The following is a 19,687-nucleotide window of genomic DNA, read 5'->3' as shown; positions in this document are numbered from 1 at the left end:
TATTTTTTATTGCTGAATAATCTTGCATTGTACAGATATCATAATTCCGTGGGGCTAGAGTGGGGCAGAGTGGGTGGTGGCCGGACACAATAGAGTGAAGCTTCTCAAACTATTTGGGATTTTGTGTGTGTGTGTGTGAGAGAGAGAGAGACAGGGTCTTGCTCTGTTGTCCAGGCAGGAGTGTAGTGGCGTGATCGTGGCTCACTGCAGCCTGGACTTCCAGGACCAAGTTGTCCTCCCACCTCACCACCTTGCCTCATGCCCCAGTGGCTGGGACCACAGGCACGTGCCACCACGCCCAGATAATTTTTCATGTTTTTTGTAGAGATGAGGTTTTGTCATGTTGCTGGGGCTGGTCTCAAACTCCTGGGCTCAAGTGATCCACACACGTTGGCCTCCCAAAGTGCTGGGATTTAGAGGCCTGAGCCACTCATGCCTGGCTGTATTGGGGATCTTGATAAAATGAATATTCCAATTCCATAAGTCCTGAGATTCTGCGTTTCTTTTTTTTTCTTTCTTTCTTTTTTTTTTTTGTTTATTTTTGAGATGGAGTCTCGCTCTGTCACCAGGCTGGAGTGCAGTGGCGAGATCTTAGCTCACTGCAACCTCCACCTCCCAGGTTCAACCAATTCTCCTGCCTCAGCCTCCCGAGTAGCTGGGACTACAGGCGCCCACCACCACACCCAGCTAATTTTTGTATATTTAGTAGAGATGGGGTTTCACCATGTTGGCCAGGATGGTCTCGATCTCCTGACCTTGTGATCTGCCCGTCTCGGCCTCCCAAAGTGCTGGGATTACAGGCGTGAGCCACTGTGTCCGGCCGAGGCGCACTCTTTTCTTTCTCTTTCTTTCTTTCTTTCTTTCTTTCTTTCTTTCTTTCTTTCTTTCTTTCTTTCTTTCTTTCTTTCTTTCTTTCTTTCTTTCTTTCTCTCTCTCTCTTTCTTTCTTTCTTCTCTTTCTCTCTTTCTCTCTCTCTCTCTCTTTCTCTTTCTCTCTCTTTCTCTCTCTCTCTTTCTCTCTTTTTTTCTTTCGGAGTCTTGCTCTGTTGCCCAGGCTGGAGTGCAGTGGTGTGATCTCGACTCATTGCAACCTCTGCCTCCCGGGTTCAAGTGATTTTCCTGCCTCAGCCTCCAGAGTAGCTGGGATTACAGGTGCCCACCACCACGCCTGGCTAATATTTTTGTTGTTGTTGTTGTATTTTTAGTAGAGATGGGGTTTCACCATGTTGGCCAGGCTAGTCTTGAACTCCTCACCTCAGGTGATACACCCACCTCGGCCTCCCGAAGTGCTGAGGCGTGAGCCACCGCACCTGGCCAAGGCTCTTTCTCATAGAAGGCATCCTTATGGTTTTGATCACACTGGTTGCCAAGGTCACTTCCTTCTGGGTGGGCCAGTTCTTTCTGGACATCAAATTGCAAATGAGAAGTCAACATGGTAAGTATGAATTAGAGCAAGAGTAGCTGGCTACTTTTTTTTTTTTTTTTTTGATACGAAATCTCACTGTTGTCAGGCTGGAGTGCAGTGGCGCGGTTTCTGCTTGCAACCTCCAACTCCCTGGTTCAAGTGATTCTCCTGACTAAGCCTCCCGAGTAGCTGGGATTACAGGCACACGCCACCACGCCCATCTAATTTTGGTATTTTTAGTAGAGATAGGGTTTCACCTTGTTGGCCAGGCTGGTCTTGATCTCCTGACCTCGTGATCCACCCTCCTCGGCCTCCCAAAGTGCTGAGATTACAGGCGCGAGCCACCGCGCCCGGCCAGCTAGCTACTTTTGAAGGATGATTTGGTACAGCTGTAAGTGGAGCCTGCTGAGCCATCCTTTTCTCTGGATCTGTTTCTGGGTCAGAGCCAGATCATAGGTCAGGAAGCTAAGCCACTTGCCTGCAGAGCTATCCTGGGCAGCATGCACGTCCCCTTCTCTCCTGAGCATCCCTCTTCCTGCTTTTGGTCATGACTTTCATGACAGGCGCCTGGTCCCAGGTGCTCAGGGACTGGGTTGCTGAACATGCTTCCTGTTGACATGAGATGAATTTATGAGTATGAACTGCTTTGCTAGCAGAGCACTGTGGCTCATGCCTGTAATCTCAACATTTTGGGAGGCTGAGGCAGACGGATTGCTTGAGCCCAGGACTTCAAGACCAAGCTTGGCAACATGGGCAACATAGTGAGACCATGTCTCTTAAAAAATAATAATAATTATTATTTTATTATTATTATTATTATTTGAGACAGAGTGTCACTCTGTCGCCCAGGCTGGAGTGCAGTGGTGCAATCTCAGCTCACTGCAACCTTCATCTCCTGGGTTCAAGCAATTTGCCTGCCTCAGCCTCCCAAGTAGTTGTGGCTACAGGCACACGCCATAACACCTGGTTAATTTTTGTATTTTTAGTAGAGATGGGGTTTCACCATGTTGGCCAGGCTGGTCTCGAACTCCTGACTCCCAAACTGCTGGGATTACAGTAGTGAACCACCGTACCTGGCCAAAAAAAATTTTTTTTAAATTAGCTGGGCATGATAACACACACCTGTAGTCCCAGCTACTCAGGAGACTGAGGTGGGAGGGTCACTTGAGCCCACAAGGTCGAGGCTGCAGTGAGCTGTGATTGTGCCACTGCACTCCAGCCTGGGCAATAGAGTGAGACCCCACTTAAAAAAAAATTTAGGCTGGGCATGGAGGCTCAGGCCTGTAATCCCATCACTTTGGGAGGCTGAGGCGGGCAGATCACGAGCTCAAGAGATTGAGACCATCCTGGCCAACATGGTGAAACCCCGTCTCTACTAAAAATACAAAAATTAGCTGGGCATGGTGGTGCATGCCTGTAATGCCAACTGCTTGGGAGGCGGGAGTAGGAGAATCACTTGAACCCGGGAGGCGGAGGTTGCAGTGAGCTGAGATCTCGCCACTGCACTCCAGTCTGGCAACAGAGCAAGACTCTGTCTCAAAAAAAGAAAAAAAAGAAATGCTTTGTCACCTTTAAGGGCCATCCACAAGAGGCACAATCGTGGAGAGTCTGTGTTAGTTTGGGTCCTCAGAAACAGACACCAAGATGGCGTTAGATGTGCAAGAAATTTATTTGGGAAAATCCTGTAAGGAAAAAGGGAGGGGAATGGAGTAGAAGTAGGTGGGGCAAGGCTTCATACCATGATGCAGGTCTGATAGCTGTGTTAAAGAATAAAATTGTTCAAGGATACTTGTTAAAACATGATAAGGAAGACTTTACTCAGGACCATCTTGCAGTGGGGGAGACTGGGCTCCACTCTGAATACAGCATGGACAAGAGGGAATTGACTGCGAAGGAGCAGGGTAGGGGTCAGTGGATGGAAATTTTCTAAGAGGAAGTATCAGAAGTAAGGAGAATTCTGGCTAAACAGACCTAACAGGATTCTTGTTGAATGCAGGCCTGGGTGATCACACATCACCTCGGGGATGGTGGAAGATAAGGAAGCTGATATCCAGGATTGGTGGGGGGGGTCTGGCTAAACTGACTCAGCAGCGTTCTTTTGTTAAAGCTCGATTTCACAAGGAAGTGCACAGATTGGCCTAGGAGAAGTTTCCGAAGTCTGACTAGGCTAGGCACAGTGGCTCATGCCTGTAATGCCAGCACTTTGGGAGGCTGAGGCGGGAGGATCGCTTGAGGGAGTTCAAGACCAGCCTGGCCAACATGGCGAAACCCCATCTCTACCAAAAAACATAAAAATTAGCTGGGCATGGTGACATGCCCCTGTAATCCCAGCTACCTGGGAGGCTGAGGCACGAGAATTGTTTGAACCCAGGAAGCGGAGGTTGCAGTGAGCTGAAATCACACCACTGCACTCCAGCCTGGATGACAGAGCGAGACTCCACCTCAAATAAAACAAAAAAAAACCTGACTAAAGTTTGGCCAAGCAAAGAATCTTTGTCAGCTTTGCGAAAAAAGTGGAAGAGAAGGTTGGGTACAAAGAGCCTCATACTGTACCAGTTTTTTTTATTTATTTATTTATTTTTTTTTTTTTGAGACGGAGTCTCGCTCTGTCGCCCAGGCTGGAGTGCAGTGGCCAGATCTCAGCTCACTGCAAGCTCCGCCTCCCGGGTTCCCGCCATTCTCCTGCCTCAGCCTCCCGAGTAGCTGGGACCACAGGCGCCGCCACCTCGCCCGGCTAATTTTTTGTGTTTTTAGTAGAGACGGGGTTTCGCCGTGTTAGCCAGGATGGTCTCGATCTCCTGACCTTGTGATCCGCCCGTCTCGGCCTCCCAAAGTGCTGGGATTACAGGCTTGAGCCACCGCGCCCGGCCACTGTACCAGTTTTGAGAGAATCTTGGCCTGGTAGATGAGGAGGTCTCAAGCAATGGATATGTATTAGAAGAGTCCCGTGCCAGGCGGGAATAGGCTGGCATTTATGCTTCCACTATGCTCACCGTTGGCTGGAGTGGCCTGGTGGAAGCTACATGAACATGACAGGGGATCCAAAGGGACAATAGCTATCAATCAAGTACACACCCCACGGCAGCGTCTCTTGAAGGAGTTAGGAGCAGCACACTTCTGTGGCTGCCATACTTTTCTACCAGCTGCCAGGGGCCAGGCCACAAGCAGGTTACTCAACTGCCTGAGCCTCAGGTCTCTCTCTGCAAAGTGGTGATGGAACCTACTTTCCTTGACTGTTGTGAACATTAAGTAAAATGATGCGGCTGGGCGCGGTGGCTCACACCTGTAATCCCAGCACTTCGTGAGGCCAAGTAGGGCGGATCACCTGAGGTCAGGAGTTTGAGACCAGCCTGGCTAACATGATGAAACCCGTTTCTACTAAAAATACAAAAAAATTAGCCGGGCATGGTGGCGTGCGCCTGTAATCCCAGCTACTCAGGAGACTGAGGCAGGAGTATCGCTTGAACCCAGGAGGCAGAGGTTGCAGTGAGCCAAGATTGTGTCATTGTACTCCAGCTTGGGCAACAAGAGGGAAACTCCATCTCAAAAAAAAAAAAAAAAAAAAGAAAAGTAAAAGGATGCATGTATGCCCCAGTAAATGTTAGTTTTTGGTTATTTATTTATTTTTAGAGACAGGGTCTTGCTTTGTCACCCAAGCTGGAGTGCAGTGGTGTGATCACGACTCACTGCAGCCTCAAATTCCTGAGCTCAAGTGGTTCAGTGATCCTCCTGCCTCAGCTTCCCAAGTAACTAGGACTATAGGTGCATGCCACCATGTCTGGCTTATTTATTTATTTATTTATTTATTTATTTATTTATTTATTGGGACAGAGTTTCGCTATTGTTGCCCAGGCTGGAGTGCAATGGCACAATCTTGGCTCACTGCAACCTCTGCCTCCCAGGTTCAAGCAATTCTCCTGCCTCAGCCTCCCGAGCAGCTGGGATTACAGGCATGCACCACCACACTCGGCTAATTTTTTTTTTTGTACTTTTAGTAGAGATGGGGTTTCTCCATGTTGGTCAGTCTGGTCTCGAACTCCCAACCTCAGGTGATCCACCCGGCCTCCCACAGGGTTGGGATTACAGGCATGAGCTACCGCGCCCGGCTCTGGCTAATTTTTTAAATGTTTGTAGAGATTGGGTCTCGCTATGTTGCCCAGGCTTGTCTTGAACTCCTAGCCTCAAGTTATTGTAGGCAGCATTAGAGTTAGAGCAAGAAAATATTTAAGTCTCAACCCACTTTTGCCAGCTTTGTTATCTTGGCCAGTTACTCTACAGGGCTTACAGCAGTGCCTGGCAGGTAGGAAGCACTGTGTAGTAGTGGCTATTTATGTCATTATTTCCAAATAATAGTATTGGGTCAATTACTTCTGGGAAAGGTCATACTGTAGAATGGCATTCAAGGACCCCTGCAAGATCTCAACTTTACTTTTCAGTTGTCTTCCTCACTAGACACATGCACACACACATACACACTTCTGAGTTCTAGTCCTATTCAGCTGCTCACAGCAACCTTGAACATGTCACATTGTAATAATATAGTATAATTATCCACTGTCGATTAAATGCTTACTGTGTGCCTAGCACCATGTAAAGGTTTACATATAGGCCGGGCGCGGTGGCTCAAGCCTGTAATCCCAGCACTTTGGGAGGCCGAGGCGGGTGGATCACGAGGTCAGGAGATCGAGACTATCCTGGCTAACATGGTGAAACCCCGTCTCTACTAAAAATACAAAACACTAGCCGGGCGTGGTGGCGGGCGCCTGTAGTCTCAGCTACTTGGGAGGCTGAGGCGGGAGAATGGCATGAACCCGGGAGGCGGAGCTTGCAGTGAGCCAAGATCACGCCACTGCACTCCAGCCTGGGAGCACAGCGAGACTCCGTCTCAAAAAAAAAAAAAAAAAAAAAGGTTTACATATATTATCTTATACCATTTCTAACCCACTGATGAGGAAACTAAGGCCAAGGACTGGGAAATGACTTACCCAAGCTCATAAATGACTTGTCTGCCTCTGGGCTTCTATTTGCAGAATGCTCTCCCCACTTCCACTCCAAAACACTATCTTCCTGGCCAGGCATGGTGGCTCACACCTGTAATCCTAGCACTTTAGGAGGCTGAGGTAGGAGGATCTCTTGAGGAGTTCGAGATCAGCCTGGACTACATAGTGAGACCCCGCCTCTACAACAACAACAACAACAACAACAAAAACTATCTTTTTCTAAAGGTCCAGCTCCATGGTCACCTCCAGGAAGCCTTCTCTGATCACCACCCTTGGTACAGATAATCTGTCTCTTTCGCCTGGAGCCCCTGTCTGCGGCGCCCATCTCCATATGCCTTGGGATGTGATAATTGATCCAGGTGTCAGTTGGTCACTACACTGTGACCAATTCCAGGAAAGGAATAATGTCTTACTCATCTTTGTAGCCGGTGTACAGCCTGGGGACCTGAACAGGAGAACAGCAGTTATGAATCTCCTCGTTCATACCCCTGATCTCCACAGATGATGGATTTTCTACATTTGTTTCAGCTTTTAATACCAGGTTCTGGGCCGGGCGCGGTGGCTCATGCCTGTAATCCCAGCACTTTGGGAGGCCGAGGCAGGCGGATCACGAGGTCAGGAGATCGAGACCATCCTGGCTAACACCGTGAAACCCCGTCTCTACTAAAAATACAAAAAATTAGCTGGGCACGGTGGCGGGCACCTGTAGTCCCAGCTACACGGGAGGCTGAGGCAGGAGAATGGTGTGAACCAGGGAGACGGAGCTTGCAGTGAGCTGAGATCGCACCACTGCACTCCAGCCTGGGCAATAGAGCGAGACTCTGTCTCAAAAAAAAAAAAAAAAAAAAAATACCAGGCTCTTGGTCATGCCACACACACATTTAGTCCCGGTTTGAGGTCTGAAAATGATCTTGACACATAGCAGGTGCTCAATAAATGGTGGTGTCTTCATTCGTTTTGTGCTGCTATAACAGAATATCACAGATTGGGTAGTTGATGAAGAACAGAGATTCATTTCTCATAGTTCTGGAGGCTGGGAAATCCAAGACTGAAGGGCCTTCATCTGGCCAGGGCCTTCTGTCATCCCATGGCAGAAGATGGAAAGATGAGGGACGAGGAAGTATGTGGTGGGGAGGGAAAGGGCTGAGCTCTTCCTTTTATTGGGAACCCGCTCCTTTGATAACAGCATTAATCCATTCATTAGGGCAGAGCCCTTTTGACCCAACCACCTCTTTTTTTTTTTTTTTTTTTTTGAAATGGAGTCTTGCTCTGTCGCCCAAGCTGGAGTGCAGTGATGCGATCTCGTCTCACTGCAAGGTCCACTTCCCAGGTTCACGCTATTCTCCTGCCTCAGACTCCCGATTAGCTGGGACTATAGGCGCCCGCCACCACGCCCGGCTAATTCTTTGTACTTTTAGTAGAGACAGGGTTTCACCGTGTTAGCCAGGATGGTCTCGATCTCCTGACCTTGTGATCCACCTGCCTCGGCCTTCCAAAGTGCTGGAATTACAGGTGTGAGCCACTGTGCCCAGCCTGCTCTCCATTCTTTTTTTTTTTTTTTTTTTGAGACAGAGTCTCCCTCTGTCCCACAGGCTAGAGTGCAGTGTTGCAATCTCAGCTCGCGGCAAGCTTGGCCTTCCGGTTTCACCCCATACTCCTGCCTCAGACTCCTGAGTAGCTGGGACTACAGGCGCCTGCCCCCATGCCTGGCTAACTTTTTGCATTTTCAGTGGAGACGGGGTTTCACTGTGTTAGCCAGGATAGTCTCGATCTCCTGACCTCATGATTCACCTGCCTTGGCCTCCCAAAGTGCTGGGATTACAAGCGTGAGCCACTGCGCCCGGCTGCCTGGTCTGTATTCTTTTTTTTTTTTTGGACGGAGTCTTGCTCTGTCACCCAGGCTGGAGTGCAGTGGCGCCATCTCGTCTCACTACAAGCTCCGACTCCCGGGTTCACGCCATTCTCCTGCCTCAGCCTTCCGAGTAGCTAGGACTACAGGCACCCGCCACCATGCCCAGCTAACTTTTTGTATTTTTAGTAGAGACAGGATTTCACCGTGCTAGCCAGGATGGTCTTGATCTCCTGATGTCATGATCCACCTGCCTTGGCCTCCCAAAGTGCTGGGATTACAGGCATGAGCTACCGTGCCCGGCCACCTGGTCTCTATTCTTAAAAGGACTTACTGAGCCCATCACACAGGTGGGGAGGCTTGGAGATGTGACGACCACTGTCTAAAGTTGTGCAGCCTGTCTTGGTGCTTGGGCCAGACCTCTAGGATCTCAGAGACCCTGTCTCTGGACAAGGAGAGTCTTCCTCCCTGAGCGGCAGAGCCGTTGTTGCTTATAGGAAATCGAGCTTTTGCGGGTAGAATTGGCCTCTTGCTGGGTGGATGGGGCTGGGGTTTCCTTGCTCTTACCTTCAGGTTCAAAGCTTTTTTCAACACACACTGCTTGTCTCTCTCTCTGTCCAAGAAGAGGTTGTTCAGTGAACGTTTAGCTCATAGTTCTGTCCCCAACACCCAGAACAGAGAGAACCTGGCTCTTAGGAATGCCACATAAGTTTGCTGAGTGAACAAACAAATGATGCCGGAAGGCAAAGCTCTTACATTTCTGCTACATGTAAAATCTTCAGCTTTCAGGAGGCTGAGGCAGGAGAATCGCTTGAACCTGGGAGGCGGGGGCTATGGTGAGCCGAGTTCGCGCCATTGTACTCCAGCCTGGGCAACAAGAGCAAAACTCCATCTCAAAAAAAAAAAAAAAAAAAAAATCCTCAGCTTGAGAGAGCAGCCTCTATATCCATCTCCCCACCTTGAAGTTCTTCCTTCTTCCTCTTCCCAACCCTGAACATATTCTTTCTCTCGACATGTCAATACCATCTCTCAAGTGTAGACCCACCGAGAATAGGTTCAGCCCCAGTGGGGGAGAAAAAAGTCATGTCCCTTCCCACCGCAGCAAGGGCAGATTTGTACTGATGTGCACAAGCCTCCTTTCAGATCACTGGCCTGGTTACTTGTCCAGCCTCTTCCTACCCTACTTTTTGTCCCATGAAGGCCTGTTTAGATTTTGCAGACCTGGCGTCTGGGTTGCTCCTCTGGTGGCTTTGCATATCTTTCCCCTCTAAGACTAATTAAGTGATAACCTTGTGTTTAGATGCAAGGAATCTAAATGGTTTTGATTTCCCAGAAACTTGGGAGCTGTCCTTGACTCCTCACTCTCTCACCTCCTACATCCAATTAATCAGAAATCATACTGTCTAAATATGTCCCTAATTGACACACTTCCTACCACCTTAGCAGCCATCACCTCGTAGGTCTCCTTGTACCTATCCTGTAATCCTTTTTCATTTGCAGTCAGACAGGTTGTTTTTTTTTTTTTTTTTTTTTTTTTTTTGTGAGACAGAGTCTCACTTTATTGCCAGGCTGGAGTGCAGTGGTACGGTGTCGGCTCACTGCAACTTCCTCCTCATGGGTTCAAGTGATTCTCCTGCCTCAGCCTCCTGAGTAGCTGGGACTACAGGCACATGCTACCATGCCCAGCTATTTTGTATTTTTAGTACAGACGGGGTTTCACCATGTTGGCCAACAGGGTCTCAATCTCCGCCTCGGCCTCCCAAAGTGCTAGGATTACAGGTATGAGCCACCATGCCCAGCCTAGGTTTTTAAAAAATGTAACTTGAGGGGGCCAGGTGTGGTGGCTCACGCCTATAATCCCAACACTTTGGGAGGCCATGGAGGGGAGGATCGATTGAGCCCAGGAGTTCGAGACCAGATCGACCACATCTCTACCAAAAATAAATTAGCAGGGTGTGGTGGTGTGTACCTGTGGTCTCAGCTACTCAGAAGGCTGAGGCAGGAGGATCGCTTCAGCCTGGGAGGTCGAGGTTGCAGTGAGCCATGATTGTGTCACTGTACTCCAGCCTGGGCAACAGAGAGAGACCCTGTCTGAAAAAGAAAAAAGTAATTTGGGCTGGGCACAGTGGCTCACGCTTGTAATCCCAGGACTTTGGGAGGCTGAGGCGGGTGGATCACGAGGTCAGGAGATGGAGACCATCCTGGCTAACACAGTGAAACCCCGTCTTTACTAAAAACTATAGAAAATTAGCCAGGCATTGTGGTGGGCACCTGTAGTCCCAGCTACTCAGGAGGCTGAGACAGGAGAATGGCCAGAACCTGGGAGGTGGAGCTTGCAGTGAGCCGAGATGGCCCCACTGCACTCCAGCCTGGGTGACAGAGTGAGACTCCGTCTCAAAACAAAACAAAACAAACAAACAAACAAACAAAAAGAAAGAAAGAAAGTAATTTGAGTGAAGGCACTTTGCTCTTAAAATCCTGTAGCTTGGCAGGGCATGATGGCTCACGCCTGTAATTCCAGCACTTTGGGAGGCCGAGGCTGGTGGATCATGAGGTCAGGAGATTGAGACCATCTTGGCTAACATGGTGAAACCCCGTTTCTACTAAAAATACAAAAAATTAGCCGGGCTTGGTGGTGGGCGCCTGTAGTCCCAGCTACTCAGGAGTCTGAGGCAGGAGAATGGCGTGAACCCGGGAGGCGGAGCTTGCAGTGAGCCGAGATCGCGCCACTGCACTCCAGCCTGGGAGACAGAGCGAGACTCCGTCTCAAAAAAAAAAAAAAAAAAAAAAAAATCCTGCAGGTTTACCCTTTGATCTGAGGATAAAGTCCTAAGTGTTTTAAGGCCATCTCTTTCATTTCCCACAACTCCACAGTTTGTCTCCCTCAGGGCTTTTTTTTTTTTTTTTGGTCTCAACGCCTGACCTCAGGTGATCTGCCCGCCTTGGCCTCCCAAAGTGCTGGGATTACAATTACAGGCGCGAGCCACCATGCCCGGCACTTAGGGTCTCAAACGCCTGACCTCAGGTGATCTGCCCGCCTTGGCCTCCCAAAGTGCTGGGATTACAATTACAGGCGCGAGCCACCATGCCCGGCACTTAGGGCCTTTAAAGATGCTGTTCTCCCTGCCTTCATTTAAGGACTCCCCCTCCTTTCTTTTTCTTTTACTTTTTTTTTTTTTTTTTGAGATGGAGTTTCACTTTTGTTGCCCAGGCTGGAGTGCAATGGCGCGATCTTGGCTCACTGCAACGGACCTCCCGGGTTCAAGTGATCCTCCAGCCTCAGCCTCTGGAGTAGCTGGGATTACAGGCATGCGCCACCACACCTGGCTAATTTTGTTTTTTTAGTAGAGATGGGGTTTCTCCATGTTAGTGAGTCTGGTGTCGAACTCCCGACCTTAGGTGATCTGCCTGCCTCAGCCTCCCAAAGTGCTGGGATTACAGGCATGAACCACCGCGCCTGGCCTCCCCCTCCTTTCTTAGTACAAATACAACTTGATAGTAATAGCTATTAACATTCATCCAAGGCCGGGCAAATGGTGGCTCATGCCTGTAATCCCAATACTTTGGGAGGCTGAGGGGGGCAGATTGCCTGAGCTCAGGAGTTCGCAACCAGCCTGGGCAACACGGTGAAAACCCGTCTCTACTAAAACACAAAAAATTAGCCCAGTGTGGTGGTGTGTGCCTGTAGTCCCAGCTACTAGGGAGGCTGAGGCAGGAGAATCACTTGAACCTGGGAGGTGGAGGTTGCCGTGAGCCGAGACTGCGCCACTGCATTCCAGCCTGGGTGACAGAGCGAGACTCCATCTCAAAAACAAAAAAAACAAAAAAAAACTAAACAATTTCTATGTATTTATATGTATTAGTTTATTCTCACAATAACCCTTTTAAGTGTTAATAAGGTTTATTAGTACAGTTCAGATGAGAAATTTGAGGGTCAGAGATGTGAACTAGCTTGCCCAAGGTAATATAGGTAATAAACTCCCCTGCTAGACAGTAAGCTTCATGAGGTCAGAGCTTGTGTGGGTTTTGGTCATCTGTGTCTAGTATTCATTTGTTTATTTAACAGATATCTAGGCCAGGTGCAGTGGCTTATGCCTGTAACCCCAACACTTTAAGAGGCCAAAGTGGATCGCTTGAGGTCAGGAGTTTGAGGTTGCAGTGAGCTATGATCATGCCACTGCATTCTAGCCTGGGCAACACAGTGAGACTTTGTTGCTTCAAAAGAAATACACACAGGGGGGTGCGTGGCTCATGCCTGTAATCCCAGCACTTGAGGAGGCCGAGAGGAGTACATTACCTGACCAGCCTGGGCAACATACTGAAATCCCGTCTCTACTAAAAATACAAAAAGTAGCCGGGCGTGGTGGTGGGCACCTGTAATTCCAGCTACTTGGGAGGCTGAGGCAGGAGAATCACTTGAATCTGGGAAGTGGAGGTTGCAGTGAGCCAAGATCATGTCACTGCATTCCAGCCTGGGTGACAGAGCAAGTCTCTGTCTCAAAAAAAAAAAAAAAAAAGGTCAGGCGTGGTGGCTCACCCCTGTAATCCCAGCATTTTGGGAGGCTGAGGTGGGCGGATCACGAGGTAAAGAGATCGAGACCATCCTGGCCAACATGGTGAAACCCTGTCTCTACTAAAAATACAAAAATTAGCCAGGCTGGTGGCGTGCACCTGTAGTCCTAGCTACTTGGGAGGCTGAGGCAGGAGAATTGCTTGAATCCGGTAGACAAGAGGTTGCAGTGAGCCGAGATCGTACCACTGCACTCCAGCCTGCCAATAGAGTGAGACTCCATTAAAAAAAAAAAAATAGCCAGGTGTGCGCATGCCTGTAATCCCGGCTACTTGGGAGGCTTAGGCATGAGAATTGCTTGAACCTGGGAGGCAGAGATTGCAGTGAGCTGAGACTGCGCCACTGCACTCCAGCCTGGGTGAGAGAGGAAGATTTCATCCCCAAAAAACAAGAAAATACACATACACACAAATATATATTGAATATTTGTTTATTTATTTATTTAATTTTTAGCAACAGAGTTTCACTCTGTTGCTCAGGCTGAAGTGCAGTGATATGATCATAGCTCACTACAGCCTTGAACTCCTGGCCTCAAGTGATCCTCCTGCCTCAGACTCCCAAGTCGCTGAGACCACAAACATGTGTCCCCACACCCAGCTAATTAAAAGAAAAGTTTTTTGTAGAGATGGGGTCTCACTCTGTTGCCCAGGCTGGTTTCAAACGTCTGGGCTCAAGCAATCCTCCTGCCTCAGCCTCCCAAAACACTGGGATTATAGGCATGAGCCACTGGGCCTGGCCAGTTACTGAACATTTAGTACCTGCTATGTTAAGCACTATTCTAGATTCCTGTTCTTGTGAAGGTTATATACCAGTGTGGAAAAGATAGATACTAAACAGGTAAACAGATATAGGAACAACATAATTTTGGGTAGGAATAACAGGCTTGAAGACAAGAAGACAAGTTGGTGTGATAGTGATTAACAATGTTGACGGCTACTTGAGACCACAGGGGGTCTAGGAAGACTTTCCTGAGGAGGGAATCTATAGAAGGAGCACTCCCATAAATGTTCCTTTTTGTTTTGAGACGGAGTCTTGCTGTGTCGCCTAGGCTGGAATGCAGTGGTATGATCTCAGCTCACTGCAACTGCTGCCTCCTGTGTTCCAGCGATTCTCTTGCCTCAGCCGTCCAAGTAGCTGGGACTACAGGCGCATGCCACCATGCCCGGCTGATTTTGTATTTTTAATAGAGATGGGGTTTCACCATGTTGGCCAGGCTGGTCTCGAACTCCTGACCTCAGGTGATCCTCCCACCGCAGCCTCCCAAAGTGCTGGGATAACAGGCGTGAGCCACCGTGCCAGCCAATGTTTCTTGATTTAATATACTTAGTAGAATATAAACTCCATGAGAGAGGGAGTGACTTCTGGTCCACCATGGTATCTCCAGCCCCTGTATTGACATTGACATACAGTAGACTCAGATTAACCATTTATTTGAATGAATTAATATATAAATACACATATTTCTTCAGTCATTTACTTAAATTAGTGCTTTTGAAGGGGGATGTCTGTTTGCCTTTTGGCAATTTCTGTTTTTGGTTGTCACAGTGATGGCAAAGTTGGTTCCTGGCACTTATGGAAGAAGGGATGCTATATATCTTGCAATGTGTGTGGACAGTCCCATATAACATAGTCCCATAAAGTGATATGACCTTTTTTTTTTTTTTTTTTGAGGCGGAGTTTCACTCTTGTTGCCCAGGCTGGAGTGCAATGGCACTATCTCAGTTCACTGCAACCTCTGCCTCCAGGGTTCAAGCGATTCTCCTGCCTCAGCCTCCTGAGCAGCTAGGATTACAGGGGTTTCTTCATGTTGGTCAGGCTAGTCTCGAACTCCCGACCTCAGGTGATCCACCTGCCTCGGCCTCCCAAAGTGCTAGGGTTACAGGCTTGAGCCTGGCAAGTGATATGACTTTCAAATGACCTGCCAGACCCTCATGCAGATGAAAAGTCTTTTTATAATTATCCAAGCGTATAAGAAACTTTAAACATAGGAGTAGAAAGTATTTCTGTGCCCTTAAATACAAACTAAATGTCCGGGAATGCCACCAGCATGTCAATAGAAGGGATGCTTGTGTTTGGTTTCATTGAAGCTTTACCAAAATGTGCTCATCTTTTCAGAAAGTCCCATCACCCATGGATACTGCTTGCATTTCCAGCTCTTGACGATTCTACCTCTAGGCCAACAGTATTCTGAAAACTTCACAAACATTTACCTATTGGACCACCTATTACTTTAACTTATTTTATGTCACCTTCATTTCACAATTAGGCTTACTATCTAATTTTTTTTTTTTTTTTTTTTTTTTTTTTGATGGAGCCTCGCTTTGTTGCCCAGGCTGGAGTGCCGTGGCTCAATCTCGGCTCACTGCAAGCTCCGCCTCCCGGGTTCAAGCGATTCTCCTCCCTCAGCCTCCTGAGTAGCTGGGATTACAGGCGCGTGCCACCACGCCCGGCTCATTTTTTGCATTTTTAGTAGAGACTGGGTTTCACCTTGTTAGCCAGGATGGTCTCGATCTCCTGACCTCATGATCCACCCACCTCGGCCTCACAAAGTGCTGGGGTTACAGGCGTGAGCCACTGCGCCCGGCCCCATACCATTTAATTTTAAACCTCATGCGTGTGTGCGAGTTAAATGGCTTCTAGGTTCCATTCCCGGGTGATGGGTGGGAGAGTCTTAAGATTCATTGGTTATAGAAAGGGGCCCTGGGGGTCTCCTGCAACCGCGAGCTTGGGCGGTCCTCCGCGCGCCAGGGGTCGCTGTGGCGCCGCGCGGCCGCGCCGGGTCGCTCTCGCGTGGCCGCCCCGCCTCGGGCCCCCGGGCCGAGTGGGCGGGCACGACTGCGCCCAGGTCGCGAGGCGCCCTTCGACCAGCAGCGCCCGGGGCGGGCGGGTATAAATGGAGCGGTGGCTCCCTCGGCCGCCTCTCTCCGCCCCGGGTCGCTGCCGCCTGCGCCGCTTTCGGGCTCCGCAGCCTGAGGAAAAAAAGAGAAAAAGATAAAAAAAATCCGAAAACGCTTCAAAATCCTGAAAAAAAAAAAAAGGAAAAGAAAAAGCGAATCCTCCTCGGAGAACCCGCGGGGAAGTCACTTTCGCACGCTTCCGGCCTGCCCCGCGCCCGCCGCCGCCGCGCTTGGCGTCCGTCGGTCTCCGTCCATCGGTCCGGGGGTGAGCCGCTCGCCCGGCCCGCCGCGCCCTCCCCACGCTCCGGCCCCGAGCCCCGCGCCGGCCCCGGCGCACCACGTGTCCGCGCTGCCCTTCGCCGCCCGCCCGGGGCTCGCCGAGTCGGCGCCCACAAAGATTTGGTTTCCCTCTGCCCCGGCGGTTGTAATCTTAAACCGCCGGAGCCCGAGGCCTATATTTATAGAGAAACGCGTGTCCCCGGGGCCGCCGTGGGTAGCGTCCGGTCGCCTATTAAAGGATTTTTACCGTTCGGAAGGGGATTCCCCGTTTAATTTTTTTCCTACTTTGATTTTTTGAAATTTGGAGCTTCGCACCAGGACCGCGGAGAAGTGCAAAGTCGTGGGGAGGGCCGTATTGTGCGGAGAGCCTTTTGTCTGCGGTGCCGCGGCTGTGGGAGCCGGCCCCCGCCTCCGGTTTCCGTCCCATCTCCGAGCCCGCCGACTCCAGCTCGTCCTCGCCGCCCCAGTGCCACCTGTGAGCCGCGGCGCGGGCCCGGGCTCTGAGGGCGCCCCTTTTGTCCTGCGGCGGGCCCGATAAGAAGTCCTCCTGGCGGGGCTCGGGGTGGTGGGGGGCGGGGAGATGAACGCTGCGGCCAGCAGCTACCCCATGGCCTCCCTGTACGTGGGCGACCTGCACTCGGACGTCACCGAGGCCATGCTGTACGAAAAGTTCAGCCCCGCGGGGCCTGTGCTGTCCATCCGGGTCTGCCGCGATATGATCACCCGCCGCTCCCTGGGCTATGCCTACGTCAACTTCCAGCAGCCGGCCGACGGTGAGTAGAAGCTGTGCCCACACGTGCGTGGGAGCCCGGCGGACCCCGGGAGTCGTCTTCTGGCAGGGCCCTCCTGCCAAGGAGGGCAGCATCACGACAGCATGTTGCCACCGAAGCTTGGAGCAGGGTGCAGAGATTGAGAACGCAGATCTGGCATCAGATGACTCGAGTTTCAATCTTGTTTCTACCACTTGCTAACTGGGTGACCTTGGGCTACTTACTGGTGTTGCTGGTAGTGGGGTTGGAAACCAAGGAAACTGTAAAACAGGATTAGAGTGAAGCCACTGGCATTCCACTGTGTGTGGTCCTTGTCAGTGGGGCTGGGCTGTTACAGACCCTTGCTTGTGCCCTTCACAGGCTGGCCAAAAAGGAGGGACGTTTGAAACACAATTCCCCGCAAAAGTTCTACATTGTAGAGCTCCTGCCCGCTCTGCCACCTTTACTAACCTTGACTACCTGATACTGTGCTGATAAAGGATGGGTCAGGGCAGGCAGGAAGCAGGGGGAAGGTTTCTGTGCGTTAAACTAGCAGAGATTTAGGTTAGTGCCACAGGAGCTGCGTGTGCCAGGCCAGTTCCTTAGTCTGTGTGTTTGCCACTGGAGTGGAGAAGTGCTTTGCGCTGGACAAATGGTATCCAGGCTCTGTGCTGTAAAGAGTGTTGTGGAGGTAATTTGGGGAAGCGTCACTTGAAAATCTGGTGGCATTTGTCACCTCAGCTGTAACAGTGGTTTGCACTCGTCAGAGCCCTTTTACTTCATTTAATCTGAAGAAAATGGGACTCCTGAGAAGGAAAAGGAATGCAAAAAGTTGGAAACCAAGTTGGGACTCCCAGCACAGTGCTCTGCCACCTCAGATTGTGGCCTTAGCATGGAGAGAGGTATGTTGCAGGCGTGGCAGGAGTGAGGCCAAAGGAAATCTGATCAGAGGCTGCACGTGACTCCAGATTAGAAGGGAACAACTGCAGAGATCATTACTGGGAGAAACAAGCCATGCTATGGCAAAGGATCTCCAGGTCGCTAGTTTTGAGGTCCCCACTTTGTTTTCTGTCTGAGGCCCAGAGTTACTACTTGCCCAGGTTGCAGCTGAGACCAGAGAATTGGACATGTTAAGAGGAACTAGGTATTGCTACCGTCAACCCAGTATGCTCCAAGCTGAGTTCTGTCTATGGCTATAGGAGCGCAAAGAAGGTAGCTGAGTGTGGTCTTTTTAAGGGATAATGTACCACATTAGCTGTTGTCTGCCTTCTTGACTTTTGAACAAAAGTCATGTCACTTAGAGATAGCAGAAGCCATTGGTCAGTGTGTCTGCCAACACATACTTCTGCAGGACTTCTCCCTGCTATAAATAAGTGCAGCCAGATTTGTCAGACTAAGCCAGCTTGCCTTGTGCAGTGCTGTCTGGAAATAGACGAGGAGCTGTGTTGAAATGGGCTCCTTTACTGCTAATTAATGAAATAGTTTGTGATCCCAGCTATCTATCTCTGATAGCCATCACAAGCAAACTCCTCCTTTCCTGGACTGTTCCTGACTTGGATCTGTCTTGTCATCTCCCCTTTTCCCAACTGCCCCCCATACAGATGAGCCCACCTTCTGAAGGGGGTGGGGAAGTTTGTTGGAAATAATGAGTGAAAATAAATTCTCCTGGTTAAAGAAACAGTTGAGCTTGTGGAGCGTCAGAGTTGGGGAATTTTGCCCCCTCCTTAAGTGAGATGTTGCCTTGAGGCAAGGAGCAGATTCCACTGCTCTGACCCTGTCTAAATCCCCTCATGGAGGAGGTTCTGGGTAATGTCACCGATAGGAGATGTCGTCACAGCCTTAAGGAAAAGTGGCCACCAGATCTGGGGATCCTTGTTGCGATTAGTGATGAGAAGTGTTTTGGCTGGCAGGTGGTGGTATATTTTAGCTTCTGGTTCTTTTTGTTGATGTTTGTTTTCGCTCTTGTTGCCCAGGCTGGAGTGCAATGGCGTGATCTCAGCTCACTGCAACCTCTGACTTCCGGGTTCAAATGATTTTCCTGCCTCAGCCTCCTGAGTAGCTGGGATTACAGGCGCCCACCACACACCCAGCCAATTTTGTATTTTTAGTAGAGATGGGGTTTCACCATGTTGGTCAGGCTGATCTCGAACTCCTGACCGCAGGTGATCCACCTGTTTCAGCCTCCCAAAGTGCTGGGATTACAGGAGTGAGCCACCATGCCCGGCCCAGCTTTTGGTTCTTTAAATTGTCTCTGGTGCACATATGGACTTAGTTGGAAAGCTACAGAAGCTTTCCAAGGCACTGGATGGGGAAGTTGGTTGGGCACTCAGGGTAGCTGAAGTCCTAGAATTCTACAGAACTTCGATTAAGGCTTCAAAAGGTAGGTGCCGGGCCTACCATCTGCGTGCTGTCTGCTTAGGCAGAAGGTATGGTGGTTTAATCCTTGTTGTGATAGTACAGAGAACTTTTCCATGTGTGATCAGTTGTATCCATTTTGGTGATTGGATTTTTATTCTCAGAAACTGAAAATAAAAGAAATTGGACTGAATTCTGAATTCAGGGATAGCACCTTTTTTTTTTTTTTCCCAGATCATTTGCTCATACGTTTAGTTGCTTGTCTCCGTAGATGGATTGCAGACTAAATGACTTGATAACTTTGATGCAATACCTCACTGAAAAATAAATCAGAGTGGCTCAAGCCTGTAATCCCAGCACTTTGGGAGGCCGAGACGGGCGGATCACAAGGTCAGGAGATCAAGACCATCCTGGCTAACACGGTGGAACCCCGTCTCTACTAAAAATACAAGAAAATTAGCCGGGCGACGTGGCGGGCGCCTGTAGTCCCAGCTACTCGGGAGGCTGAGGCAGGAGAATGGCGTGAACCCGGGGGGGCGGAGCTTGCAGTGAGCCGAGATCGCGCCACTGCACTCCAGCCTGGG

At 49.8% G+C, this 19,687-nt stretch overlaps 1 protein-coding gene across 4 annotated transcripts in view; it reads left to right on the top strand.

Moving 5' to 3' along the window:
- The first annotated feature begins 15,672 nt into the window (after positions 1–15,672).
- PABPC4 (poly(A) binding protein cytoplasmic 4) overlaps positions 15,673–19,687 on the top strand; it is a 16,394-nt gene continuing 12,379 nt past the window's right edge. For all 4 annotated transcript variants that reach the window (XM_025388384.1, XM_025388395.1, XM_025388403.1 and 1 more), the window contains exon 1: positions 15,673–16,772. In XM_025388384.1, the coding sequence (XP_025244169.1) occupies positions 16,580–16,772 (193 nt within the window). In that variant the 5' untranslated portion in view covers positions 15,673–16,579. The remainder of the gene's footprint in view (positions 16,773–19,687) is intronic.

This window comes from Theropithecus gelada, chromosome 1 (assembly GCF_003255815.1).
Source record: "Theropithecus gelada isolate Dixy chromosome 1, Tgel_1.0, whole genome shotgun sequence".
NCBI classification, from domain to species: domain Eukaryota; kingdom Metazoa; phylum Chordata; class Mammalia; order Primates; family Cercopithecidae; genus Theropithecus; species Theropithecus gelada.
The sequence above is the reverse complement of the archived record's forward strand: the minus strand, read 5'-3'. Positions and strand labels throughout refer to the sequence as shown.